Below are 14809 nucleotides of genomic sequence, written 5' to 3' on the forward strand. Positions count from 1 at the left end.
ATTAATTTGCCATATCACTTAGTACTACTGAGGCAGACACATTTTTCTTCTAAGTTTTGAATGTCTTATTCTGTTCTCTCATTTACAAAAACTGAAAGTTTTTAAAAACATCTGGCTAAACCAACCTGTGGTCTTTTTGTACACATCACAGGGAAACGGAGCAATGTTTGCTTCACAGGGGATGTGAAGGAATGGTCAGATTGGTCCTGAGCACCTATGAGCCCACTAATTATACCTCATAAAACCTGAGTGTTGGTACAAGAGATATATTTATATGGATGAATATATATCTATAGCAATGTGTGCACACGTACGAATGCACATGTTCATAAATCTAGGGAAATCCACTTATTTTTCTTATTTCTTGGCAGAGCTGATTAAAACACTTTGCCCTTCTTTGAAGTGCATGAGACAAGCAGGTCACGATGAACACCATGCAGATTACAAAGAACATTAGTTCACAAGTCACAACTCTTGAGAGTTCTCTAAGGAAAGAGAAAAGGAAAAGAGAAATGAATAATCATATCTGATCTGGTATCATGATGATGTTAGAAGTTGTAATGTGGAGTAACTATGGTGATTTTACTTGTGATTCTACATTATAACTTGACTGGAAATAAATTCCAGACCAAAAGCTCACGTACTAGAAGACTTGGATGGATGAACCATATGTTTTTAACTTTGAAGTTTTCATGATGAAGTTGAAAGATTTCATAAAATTTATGAGAGTTCCCCACAATTTTTCATTGTATGATCCAGATGTGAAAATGTAAAAAATCATGCAAAGTGATTGCTTACATGAAGTAAATGAAAAGCTGTATCATGAATTGAAAACTATTACTTATCTTGTTTTAATTTAGAGAAAAGGCAGGTGGGGAGATCAAGAATCTAGGACTAGAGAAGGTTTGGGGACGATTCAAACGCTGGGAACCATGGGTTCCCTCACTCGGCTCCCTGCTCCATCTTGCCCCGGCCCGTCCTGTTTCCTTCAGCCCTTCAGCCCCTCCGCCCCACCGCTGCCTTAGTGCTGACCCTCGCCAACTCACCTGAAATAGTATAAATATTCCTTTATTCTCATCTAATTTTCTTTGATTCATATTTTGTATTGTTACCAAAGTAAATTTTTATAGAAGTAAAACTGATGTTATTTCTCTGCTTAAATATCTTCAATGGCCTCCCACTGTGCAGAGGACAAAAGCTAACAAGTTTCTCTGCAGGATGGTCCACACCCTATTGTTTACCTGTTCCTGGCACATCCCTCTGGCCCTTCCCCTGGCAGTACTAAATTATTGCTACTTCCCCACATTTGCCCTTGCTCTTACTGTTCTCTTTTCACAAGCACCGCTTCCTCCTCCCACCAACCTGGGAAATTCCTATTCATCCTTGGAGTCTGGCTCAAAAGCTAGTTCCTACTGTGAAGTCTCCCTGATTCTCCCAGGGGGACTGCAGGTCCTTTTCCCACATGTCTGCTGCTCCTGCCACCTGCCACCACTATCCTATGGTGAGTCTTTGTTTACACATCCGCCTTTCAACTACAGACTTCTTGACAGCAAGGGTCTGGAATATTCTTTGTCACTCTAAACATAGTACACTCAAGAAATACTGCTTTTATTAGTAAAACATTCAGATACAACAATTATAACAACATTCTGCCCAAGTTACTACACATGTCTCACAGGCAGTACAGTGTAGGGAAAAAATTACAAAGCTTTGACGTCAGACAGACATAGGTTTGAATCCTAATTTTGTCCCACTTACTATATGTAATCACCTAACTCTACCATGATCGACTTCTCATTTCTAAAAGGGGCATCATACCTCCTTATAGGGGTGCTATGAGAGTATAATGAGGTAATGTACCATGCAAGGCACCTAATATACTGCTTGGAACATAGCAGATCTCAATAAACAGGAACCTGTTTTCAAAGTTCTTCTATGATGAGATGAAAAGAACACCCTAAAACAATCCATTCCTTGTAACAGGGACCTCTTTGGGCCTTTCGGTGGTGTCTCCTGCACTGACTAGCACAGGGCTTCAAGAGGCAGGGCACGTAAGGTCGAACAGATGCATTACGGGAGGTGTGCAGTTACAAGAAAGCCCCTGGAGCTCAGGCCAAACTGGAGGATGTGTGCTTGGTTCTCTCTTGAGTGGGAAAGTCACGCCACTGGTCAGAGGTACACACCTGAAGTGGGTGAGGCCAAGGGATGGCCCATGTCAATGCGCTTGAGGGTCCTGGTAGCCTGAGCATGGGATGGACTCCCTGTGTCTCACTATCTGTTTTAGTCTTTCTGGTAGATAAGAATTAGTAGGTATATGCTCCTCTCTGAGGTGGGCCTGGCTTTGGTAACAGCTAGAGATCGTGGCTCAGTTCCCCAGGCCATCTCAAAGTCCTTTATAGACATTTAATACTCAATGAGAAAAGATTGTTTTAGTATACTGAGGAGAAATAACTGTGGACATTCTTTACCAGCTTAGCGTTAACACCAGGCAGATATTCAATCCCCATTTACTGCTAAACCACTTTCTACTTGGCATGCCACCTTCCCGGCAAAGCTAATCTGATTCCAAGTCCAGGGGACAAATGCATGGGGGCTGACTGTGCACGAGACTTTGTCCTACTAAGCTGGAATCAATTGTAACTGACAACTGATTCGGAATTCCTTGTTATGTCCAGCTGTGACAGAATGGAAATATGATTTATAGTATTGTATTCATTGATAAAGTTACACTAGAGGGAAAACTTTGTCATAATTAACACAAATGTGGGGCTGTCATTCATTTATAAGAGAGCAGCTGGTAAGTTTGGTTTTGAACATATTTTAACGAAGGTGCCACCACAAAGCCACATGAGAAGTGCAGGTAAAAATGAGCTCTGGAGAGAGCATGTGGGCTAGGAGTGCAGACTTTGAAAATCCTGGGCACTAAGTAGGCAGCCAAAAGAGTTAAAATGGGCAGCTCCGGGGCAGAGGCGAGGACAGTGCGTGGGGGTTACCTGGAGATGAGAGCTGGAAAGGCAAGAAAGCATAACTGGGTGAGGGCACCTGGGGCACTCTCAGGCACTACCGACGTAACTGATTAGAGTGGTCATCTGTTAAAATGCGTACTATTTGTCAACACTCTGAAACCACTTAATGTAAGTTATTGAATTTAAACCCATTATACTGTTGACGACATTGTGGCTCGAAGAGGTTAAAAACATGGCTGCCTAAGGCTGCACAGTGCTGGGAAATGGGTACAGCTGGGGTGCAAGTTCTGAAGAGCCTGACTCTGAAGTGTAGTACGCTGCCTATAAAGCTCACGATGCAAAGAAGGTGGCGTGAAATTCCCGTGGGGCCCTGTGTTAGCCCAGAAGACCCTACGGTAAGTGTGCTACTAGGTAAAATGGAACTCCAGAAGCTCTTCTGACAGCGCTTAAAGAAAACAGTAAGTTTGGATGAAGAATAAACAGACTTTGTATAAACACATGACACTGGTTTGAAGATGGCCTGACAACTTAAGAGCTGGTATTCATTTTTCTCCTCTGAAAAATCAAGGAGTTTGATTAGGCTTGTGTCCATCTTCTGTAAACTTTAATCTTCCATCAGTGAAATGCCAGCATACTCATACTATATGGCTACTTTCTTTCATAAAGTTCACTTTCTATCTTTCAGGTGGACTGTAATATCCTTAAAGTCAGAGGCAAGAGAGCCTAAGTCAAAAAGGAAGGCAGCATATGGTACGCCCAGAATAAACTGCAGAGAGAAAAGACCCCCTTGAGATCAGAGGAAGATGAAGTTTCTGCTGCTGGGGCATGTGGGCAAGACCGCAGGCTCTAGCTAGTCCCTGAAAACCTCACACACTGAGTCCCTGGAAAGAGAGAGTAGCTTTGAGGTGAAGAGAATGGGCATTGACAGCACTCATGTTATAGGGTCCTGGTCATCTCTGTAAGTTGGAGACGATGTTTCTGGCTGGGAGAAGGCGCACTGTGAAGGAGCAGGAAAAGGTCTGGAATACATCCCAGGGGGAATGAATGAGGTAAATCAAAACTAGCACACCAGTGAGTTTCAACAGCATGACATCAAAAGAATAATTTTAGAAATTATTAGAAACAATTAGAAATGAGAGAAACAACTAGCAAATGTTTTATGATTTTTTCCAGCAAAGATTATGGATAATTTGGGTGTTGAGGCAGAGAATTCAGATGTTAAAGGTTATCCGGAGAGGTGACAGATTTTAGGTCACTGGTGACATCACTGTTGAAGTGGTCACCTCTGGGGCCAATGCTGTTTAGGGTGGCAAGTGAAGTCATAAGGGCCTGAACTAATGGATGAAGAAAGGATAAGAGATTCCAGGTTCAAGGAGTAACAGAAAAGTTTGGTTGAGATGATTGGTAAAGATGCTGTGGTAAGAGAGGAGGGTCAGAGGGTGATGTCAAGAAGGTGCTAGCTAACGTGGTTTGAATACAGTGATTGTTAGCATGGGAGAGTCCAGGATGCAGGCAGGTTTAATGTAGAGAAGGGGCTACGGTGAAGCCACTGGATGACTGCAAGAGCTGGGATGGAGCTCAGACTCCAAACTGGAGTTTGAGGAAGGTGAGGAAAGATATCTAGAGTTTGGAACATAGCTGGAAAAGAAACCTTACAGATATTGATGGTAAAACAACACAGATGAAAAAAGAAGCAATCTGGAAAGATGTGATTGGAGAGACCACAGAAGGCAGACTTTTACTACTAGAGAAATGAAAAGAACTCGCCAGCTCAGGAGTCTCAGAGGGAATGTGGAAATGGGTGGTTTAGAAAATGGACACACTTTGGAGGGAAACTTTTTACACTGTGAGACTCTGGAAGCCGAAGCCAGGCTCTGTGACTTAAACAGACCTCGCCCTCAGCATTTATTCTGAATCGACTTGAAGAATTCCCTGAACATATCAGGCTTGTCCCAGCACTTACAGTCAACCACACTTCCATAGTGGTGTTACTATTTCTGCACAGAACAGATTTATCCAAATCTGCAGATATTTGTCTTTCTTATTTTCTGCTATTGTAGATTATACTTCAAAATGCAATATACTTAAAAAAAACCAAAAAACCTACCTCCCTAAAGGTATTTTATACCTAATAAAGTAAATTTCATTGAATCATTGTGAAAAGTCCCAAACAGTGCATTATATAAAAGCAAACTATATAGACAATACAGTTTGAGATGTGATGAAAATATATGTATAGTAATGAATAGATTATAAAAATGTTTTCTAAATAGTTCTCATTTAATCCTTAAAATACAAGCATGAGACAGGCATTAGTACTTTTATTCCCTTTTCCCAGATGGAGAAACGCAGGCTCATAAAGTTCAGTGACTGGATAATCACGCTGGTAAAAAGTGATTGGCGATTTTGGTTTTCCAATTTCATATCTGTGTTCATTACACTCTACTCTACTACTTCTGAGTGATTTACACGTACCCTGTCCTGTTTCAAGAAGGATTTAAAATGGTTTCCACCTGTCCTCTTCCCTTATAAAACAGAAAAATGCAGACTCTAGACAAAATTATTATGAATTTAATTGATCACTATCTCTGAACAAATTTTGTCAACACAGTTTTTGAAAACCTAAAAATTTTAAATTAATTTAAATCTACCATTTGGTTAGAACTACATCTTAATATTTGAATACAGGCATTAAATATCTTTTGAAGTACAACTGAATTCTGGACTTAAATAATCCGAGGGTAAAGCAGGAACTTCAAGCACTGTGACCACCAAATGAAGACAACTTCATTGCAAGAAAACAGAATCGCTGGCTTAGACGATGAAAAGAAAAACTGTCGCATTTTTTGGACTATAAGATGCACTTCCCACCACCTCCCCCCCAAATTTGGGAGGAAAAGGGGGTGAGTCTTATAGTCCAAATGTAGCTTACCTGGCTTGCTGGAGGAGGGGGCGCATGGGGGAACGGTTTTTCCCCCTATTTTCCTCCTCTAAAACCTAGGTGTGTCTTATGGTCCGGGGCATCTTATAGTCCAAAAAATACGGTATGCCCTTCAATGTGCATCGAGAGGTATGTTCTCAGGTGGGTAAGAAGGTGGTGTAGGTCTAAGGGCCATTACTTAACATTTTCTAAACTCCGTTTTAAAAAGCCTGTGAATGATGATGGAATATACAACCTAGGGAATACAGTCAATAACATTGTAATAACTTACTTTGGTGCCAAAAGGTTACTAGAATTGGCATGGTGATCATCACTTCATAAGGTACACAGATGTTCAGTAACTATGTTGTGTACCTGAAACTAATATATGTCAACTACATTTTAATAAAAAAAAAAGTAACAAAAATCCCACCAGAATAAACAGTCCGTGAGTTCAGTCCTGAGTGTCTTCAAGACCCTGGCCGTGGGGTACGCACGTGGAGCGGCACAGGTGAGGCTCAGCCTCGCTCCCCTTCCCAGATTCTGAAGACTTGTACCCTCTTCTTCCTCCTTGTCAAGGAGCCCTTTCTCCCTTTCCTCACATCTCCTGATAGCTGGGCTGGTGGTGCGTGACAGTGCGGGGTCACCACACTCAGGTGAGAGCAGGATAACGACAGAGGTCCAGTGACTAGATAACCTTGCTACTTCCGTTCACTATCAGAGTTTAAGGTTTATTTAGTCCAGAATGAGAAAAAAAGGTTTTCATTAATTTATAAAGAACAACTTGTTATTTATGGAATGTTATGAGAGTACAAAATATTATGGAAAGATCATCAAAACAAGGGAAGTCTGAGAACTTCACAGCCAAGAGGAGCCAAAGGAGATGTAACAACCAAATACAATGTGGTGTCTTAAATGAAATCCTAGAATAGAAAAACAACATTAAGTAAACTGGAGTATTGTGAACCATTATGGGCTTTAGTTAATAACTATACATCATTATCAGTTCATTAATTGTGAGAAAAATACATTAACATAAAAGGTTAATAACAGGAAAACTTGGTATGGAATATAGAGGACTTCTCTTTTCTATCTTTGCAACTTTTCTGTAAATCTAAAACTATTATAAAATATAATTTATTAAAAAATTATGGAAATTAATCCTAGGCAGCTTGTTAGAACATTAGTTATTGGACAGCTGCTAGGAAATGCACTATTTAGTTCAAGAGCTCCCAGAAGTTTTACAAGGATGGGAAAACGTGAAAAAAACTTTCTTGACAGAAAGGCACACTCCTTTAAAGGTTCAGGTCAGACGTAAATAATGATACAATATTTTGTCAATAATTAAAATGTTGTAAGTGCATTTATAAGAATCTCTTTCAATAGCAACAGTTGTTCACAGTAACTTTGTCCCGAACTTTTACCCCCAGAAGGTTAGCATTCAGGAAGCTCAGCTGCTGTCTAACAAACTTAATTAATCAAAAAGTCATTTCCGAGTTGTAACTGTGAGTAAAAGCGCTTCAAGTGTGCTAGCAAGCCTACAAGTTAATCAAAATGCTAATGCAGTACAAATTAAAGTTGTGATTAACATTTCACAGTAGCTGCTTAAGTGAATTGATCACACAAATGGGTTAAGCATTACTCATTTCCTACAGCCCCAGCCGGGAAAAGGGTTGTTATGTGGGTATGAGGAGAGGAGCTGGGGGTAGAAGGATCCTTCATAACAGCATCATATCATCAACAAACCGTCTCCAAACTGCCATACAAAGGCTTACAGGTAGAGTCACCCAGGGGGAAAGAGCCTTCCCAATTATATTACAGTCCTTGAAGGGAGGTTGCCTGCAAATCCGTGAGAGTAAGTAAAGGTGTTTAACACCTCAAAATCCACACCTTTGTGTTAGTTTTGGAAATGCTAAGTGCATCAGCTTCATGTTGATTCTGGAATGGGGAATGGTGCTTTATTTTAGGTGGTGTTTGGGGTGCTCTCCTGTGGAATTAAAATGTAGCTTTGGTACTTGATGATGACTCGGCACCACAGTGTGCATCTCTGCATCTGGAAGAGTAATCATTCAGAATTAAGTTCACTTAGAATTACTTGTTTTTAAATAGTCATCCATTAATAAAACTTCATCAGGCTCCTATGCCAAGATATGAGCTCCTGGCAGCCTGGCCAGGAAAGTCACCTAAATTAGACTTTCCTGCCTCTATGAATTTGATAAGGTCGCCCTAATGTTTACAGCAAACTATATTTGTTGGGTAGACAATTCAGATTTGGCAGATAATCTTAAAAACATTATGAGAATCCATACATAAATAAATTGTCCTTCTCAGTCCTCTCCTAAGAAAACACTAGACAGGAAAAAGTGAAATACTTGTTTGTCCCATTTGCCCACGATATATTGAGATCCACTATGTGCCAAGAATTATGCGCAAGTCACCTTAACAGTCAGTGACATTATAAATGGTTATTGGTAAGGTTCCAGCATACTTTGAATGATACAAAATCCTCCAAATGTATGCTCGTAGTGCTAATATTCTTTGAAACATACCTGAAACAGGGTACAGCAGGGGTCCCTGAGAATACCCCCACAGCCCATGACTGGGGGAAGGGTGAATGATACAGTGTTTAAGATATTCTGCATTACAATGGCACGTGGAAAGCTGTGTCTTTCCCACTTTCCAGGAAGTGGGCTCCTGCCCCAAGGCAAAAGTACCTGACTTTCAGAATGTGTAGTTACTTGTGAGGTAGCCAGAGTAACCGACACCTGCCTCTGTGAGAGGCAGGGAGGTGGAGGCTCCCATGTCGTGGGGTACTCTTGCCCTGACTAAAGATGGCAGCTGGATGAAGGTAGCGATATAGGATACCAGCAAATGTAGCACTTTGTGGGAGGAGCTGGACAGAAGTCACATAGGAAGCTTCAGGTCAGGATTTAAACTAAGGGTGGGCAGAGAGAGGCTGGTCACCACGAGGGCTGAGAGAGTAGGTAGCAGCTGTGTTGGTCTGCAGTGAAGAGGCAGCCATGTGAGAGAGAAGCTGCCATGCTGCCGGTAGAGAGGGAGGGGCTATGCCTGTTCCTCTGAGGATCTGGCCATGTGGCCTGGGCTGGTAAGGAGGAGAAGCAGCCATGAGGAAGGAGATGTGAGCCAGGCAGGATTCGGCCACGAGGTCTGAGTGAGGAAGCAGCAGCCGAGAGGGACAGACCGGCCCGCTGCTGCTCTGACTGTGCCCCCTCCAGCTGACTCCGACCAAGGACTCTGCCGCACAAGATGCTGACCTGCTGCCTCGCAGCCCCGAATCTGTCTGGACTCTTGGGACCCGGGACATACAGAGAAGTCACTTTCTTGAGACGTGTGCCTTTCCTGGACGTCACCACGAGCCACACGTTTTGGTGCCACACAGCACATATTTTCCTGGACTATTACGTGGAGGCTGAGGACAAGGTATCCGAGATACCAAAGGGGAGAGCTGCTGCGAGAGGACGGTGATTCTGAAACCCATGAGTGCACTTTCCAGAGGATGGAGAACTGTTTGCACAGCCAGCTTAAGACCAGATAAGGAGATGGGGAACTACTGGGCTTGTTTTTGGCGTCTAGCCTGGTGGGGAGCAGGGGAAGTGCTGGGTCTTGTGGGAGAACAGGGCTCCGAGCTGGAGTGCTCCCAGCCCCACCCTGAGGTTGCAATCTTGCCAGTAAAAACCTGTTTCCCTCAACATTAATTGTTGGGTCATGCACCAAGATGCCACATGCACAGGCTCCGCTTCGCTCAGATACATACCTATAAAACATAGATTTTCAAACTTCATAGTGCAATTTGCATTTCAAGATCCTTTAAAGACTTGAGTTGCAGCAATTAGCTCTTCAAACTGTAGAATGCTAAATACATATAGTCCAATTTTGGAAGTCCAAAAATTATTTACTTATAATCCACTTATCTTTTCCTCAAAATAATTTGTAGAAGCTTTCTGAAGCCTATTGTGCTATATTCTCCACGTAAAGATAATCTTTTCATTTGGTTTAACTATAAGCATTTGAAAATATGAAAGGATTCTACTAAGAATATGTAGAAGATTTTATCTACCATTTGCTATATCAAAACATTTCTTACAAGTATTGGATTAAGGACTTGACCAAGAATCCTTAAACTTGGGATTCTTTCATTAAACGTGGCAAAGCCTGTACTATTTTCACTGCTAACTATATTTGACTCTATGATTCTAAAACTTATTCATTTAATTGACACTGACATTCTTCAATACATCAACAACCCACTAAGCCTGTGCTTAGTTCACCCAAAGGTAAATACTCCTCAAAGGTTACATTAGCCTTCCTCCACGGCAGTTCTATCTCCTGGACTTGTCAAATATTCCTATGCTTTTTAATCTGCTACAATGGGAATCATTTGTTAGCGGAAATATGGACCCAGCTATAGTCATAGTGTTTCTCGGTTAAAAGAATTAGGTCAATAAAAAATATGGATACACTTGCATCTTCTTTTGCCTCCTTTATCTCATCTTTCTTATTCTCAGGTGCTAATGTGTGCATGCATACTTATCTTAAGTTATCAATTAAAATGCTTTTAGAAATATACTGAAGATGCAATGCTCTTTTCAGAACTGTGGGTTATAGAAAAAACACAGTGCTAGTTATTTGACATGTAATATACTTTAAGTTTATTAGATATTGTTCTAAAGATAAAGATATCATATTACCATTTTGAAGTTTAGGTTAAACAACAACTCCACCAATAAACTGTTAGGGATTTGTTTTTGCAAATTTAAGAAGGTTCTCTGAATGAAGGAAAGTATACAAATCCAAATTCATATATTTTCTCTATTTATGGAGCTTATTATTAAACTGATTTTTTTTTACCGGCACCTTTTATGACAATTGATCAAGCTTAATAGAACACATTAACGTTAATTTGCGTAGTACATGGACTACATATTGTTTCATACGTGAATGAGAAGACCAGAAACTCAGTAGTTCATAGACTTGGGCTTTATGGAACATAATATAAAGCGACAGCTTCTATATTAAAGTTAGATGTAAGAATTTACAAAACAATGGAAACCATCAGAACATAGCTCCTTAAAGATCTTCCTTTCAGGTACTGAATCACGTAGGTTGTTATTAAGGCTGGTCCCTTGGTTTACCTTTGCCTACCTCCATTAGGGCAATGGAACATGCATTCAATCTATATAAACTGTTCCTTGGTGTGCAGAACACAGAACTTTACACTCTTCCTCAGTAGTAAAGAGGAGGTCTGCTATGATGTGGGGAGTTGCTGGTTCTCTATCTTGCAGCAATGAATTGCCTGTTGCTACTAAGAGACTGAAGATTTTCAAAAAAGGATCAGTGAGATGGACGAAGGCTACCTCCAGGGCTCCTCATTCACAGTGGCGAATAACCAGTGAAAGAAGCCAAGAACCTAACCTAGGCAGAGAAGGCAAACCTTCAAGAAAGAAAGAGGAACACAAAATGTGTGTATGAGTATTTTAATAGACAACCTAGGCTCAGGTTGTTCCAGTGTGCACATACTAATATTTATTATGGGGTCATCTTATAATTGTGTTGGCCTTCTCCTTTCTCCTACGGTGGCATCAGCAACCTGATTCCCCCCATTATTTCCAATTGCTGTAGTTTTAGGAAAGAATGTGGGGAAGAAAATGGTTAATTCATGGTCTATCTAGCTTAATATAAAGTCCTTACGAAGAATCATAAGCAGTTCATACAAAAAAAGCAAACGGCATATCAAATGGACACTGTAGAGTGATCCAATAAAGCAGTTACAAATATCAATCATATGAACAGGCCCCCTTAGAAACTGGTTAAAGTAATCATACACAGACTGCTGAAAAGGGAACTAGAGTAATTAAAGGGAGGTGATTTGAGTACACATTTAAAGGAGGGATTAATTAAAAAATTCTTAGTTTAAAAAACAGTAGAAATTTCTGTGAAAGTCTCACATTTTAAAAGAAATTCTGACTAGGCCACGAGCACAATTTTAAAGTCCCCTTTTACAGGACAAGGGAACCTTTATAGTATTTGGCTTAGTATTGTATTTAGGTGGTTTTTCATTTAAATAAATATGATTTCAATGTAAAGACTTATGGCACTTTCTAGAAAACATCAGAGATATTAGGACAGGATTTAAAGTCCTGGTCTCCATTTGGTTTCAGCATGGACTGCCTCAACAAATCACCTTTAAGTCATTTAACTTCTCTGAACACCAATCTCTTTGTTCTTTGGAAAAAAAACAAAACAAAAACAAAAAACAGTGCAAGGCAGAGAGCTACTCAAAACACCAGATACTTATCATCAGTTCTAGCTTTGCCATCAAATTTGGAAAATTTAGACAAGTCATTTCAATTTTTGATACTTCTTATTTGTACTTCTTTTTCCATAAGAGCTAACACAAGTTTTTCTTTGGTATATCTGGCACAGAAATTATGTCACCTAATTTACTACATTTTACAAATGTATTTCAGAGTTAATGTGATCCAAAAGAGGATCTCGAAGGTGAATGGCAAGAATAATCAATTCCATAACTGTTCACTTTATAAATTAGAATATTTTAAGAATATTAAAAAAATGAGGTCTGTACAGAAATTTTACTTTTATTTTTGTTGGGTAGGATAGAAAAATACTAAAAAGAGCCATGACAAAAATACCTTAAACCAAAAAAATGGACTCAGATGACCTTGATACCTAACTTTAAATGTACATGAAGAGGAAGCAGGCCACACCGTGTACTCTGACTTCAGGCCGGAGGGAATGACCACTGCAACGGCCACGTGTTCCCACTGTGAAAGACTGCCCAGGGCACGGCTGGCCAAAACCACAGAGTTCTCATGATCTGCATCATGGCTCATGTGAAAGGTATGTTTCTAGAGAATAAAGGGAGTAAAAAGAACTTTCGAGTTAAATGACTAGGAAAAAGCAAGGAAATAAAAGAACTACTAAGAATAAAGATACTAAGATAGATCTAGTTCTTTGAATCCTCAAATTGTGGTTTACTTTAAAAACACTAACACTAATTGCCCCACTCTTGTAAGGTGTTGTTTTGACTCAGGCAGCAGGGGTTAAATGACCTGCCTAAGACCTTATACTAAGGCAGGAGCAGAGTTGAATGTACAGCAAAAGCTGGTGGCACTGAGTCCCATACACAGAACGCAGGCCATGCTAATGTCCCACGAGGGCAGCAGTATAATCTTCAATAAGCCAGCAGAGCCGCAGCTTGCAAAAACTGCCTGAACTAATGCCTTCTAAGGCCAACAGTATCCATGCGTCAAATGAGAATAGGGTACAATCATTAAAACGGTCAATCAGTCATGGAAAAGTTTATGCAGTCTTAATTTTCTCCCCCAAGTTTCCAAGGGCAACCCTTACATTCTTTCCTCTCCCTGGTTTCCTTCCTTTTATCACATTCTTGCAACAAACGGCAGAAATAAGAGATTTAGGATATGAAGCTGGTTGTCGTCTCTGAATAAGTTTCTTTCTAGATGGCTTTTGGAAAATCAGGTCAACATTTAAGATGTTCATAACAAATGTTTATAATTTATAATAAATGAAAATTGCACACACAATGTCTGATAAAAGGGAACTCATTAAAAAAAAACTATAACCTTCATGTGAAGGCATATAGTACAGCCAATTATGCTTGAGAATATTTAATGTTATGAATTATTAAGTTAAACGTTATAAAATAACACAATAAGAATTTGTAAAAGAAACAAGTAAAAGGGCACGTATGTTTTTGTAAATGCACAAAGTAAAAGAGCCTGTAAGCTTGTAAAGACAGAAAAGAACTATAACAACTACTGTACTGTAGTCAATAAATTTGTTTTTTGCAGGGGTCAGGGTTAGTAATTCTAAAACTACACCAGGAGCATGCAAGGACTGAGGAAAGAAGTAAGTGTGCTTGGATTAATGAGAGCCAAGTTTCTCACTAATCCAAGGTGTCATAAATTAAAAAAGGGAGAAAGGAGTCATAAATTAAAAAGGGGAGATGGCTAAAATGAAGCCTTTGGTATTGGCTTAGAATTGGAGGTATTAGAATGAACTCATGATTTATGTATACAAATATTTCTCACCCCCCCACCCCCTATAATCACACATATACTCATCAATAGACAGACAACTAAATGTAGATGTCTGTGCACACGTAGTTCTATTTCATAGTGTTGTTCACTGACTGGGTCTAGAGGCAAAGACACCCACGTAGAGATGGAGTCACCAAGTGCTCAGCTTTTAGTCTCTAACATCATTCTAAGAAACCAGAGCTCTTTAGAAGAATGTCAGATTCCAGGGCTGGGGCAGCGGAAAAGTACAAGATGCCAAAATGCAAGGTGGTGTTCATGAAATGATGTGCCACGTTAGGGAATACAGGACCGAGGGTGAGGCCCGAGTGGCTGACTCTGAGACGATATAAGCAGCAAAATAAATAATGAGAGTAACGGGTTTTACCCAATGGAATAAAACAAACACTATACTTACATAGATAAATAAGTGAATAAAGTAAATAAATAAAGGAGAAGGGGAAGTTCTCTCTTACAATAAATTCTGGGAATGATGAAAATAGAAAATCACGATAGTAATAATTACTTTAGACAAATATCATCAATGGACCTGAAAATAATGTAGAAATGTATGATGAGAAACAAGATATTTGCATGATCTCAAACATCTAAGGACCTCCCACAAAACCAATGAAATTACAGAAGGGTAAGAGTAACTTCACAGTAGAAACGCCTAGCAGATGCCATCTCAAGTGTGAAAGTAAAAACAGTAAACATCACTAGTAAGGAGACATCCATGCTGCAGGCTTGCTGATGATACCCTGAGAGGGCAAAACGTCGCCTCTGTGGTGTTCTTGCCAATCATATATAACTCCAGTGTACCTGTGAAGAAGCATTAGGTAAAC

General features: G+C 40.0%; 1 protein-coding gene across 5 annotated transcripts in view; it reads right to left on the reverse strand.

The window, feature by feature from the left end:
* ASCC3 (activating signal cointegrator 1 complex subunit 3) overlaps positions 1-14809 on the reverse strand; it is a 327691-nt gene that overhangs the window by 9739 nt on the left and 303143 nt on the right. The window contains exon 38 of one of the 5 annotated variants that reach the window (XM_053914251.2): positions 175-485. The exons of the other annotated variants lie outside the window; for them this stretch is intronic. Within the exon in view, the coding sequence (XP_053770226.1) occupies positions 459-485 (27 nt within the window). The 3' untranslated portion in view covers positions 175-458. Of the gene's footprint in view, positions 1-174; positions 486-14809 lie in introns of those variants that run through there. 5 annotated transcript variants of the gene reach the window in all.

This window comes from Desmodus rotundus, chromosome 11, assembly GCF_022682495.2.
Source record: "Desmodus rotundus isolate HL8 chromosome 11, HLdesRot8A.1, whole genome shotgun sequence".
Classification (NCBI taxonomy): domain Eukaryota; kingdom Metazoa; phylum Chordata; class Mammalia; order Chiroptera; family Phyllostomidae; genus Desmodus; species Desmodus rotundus.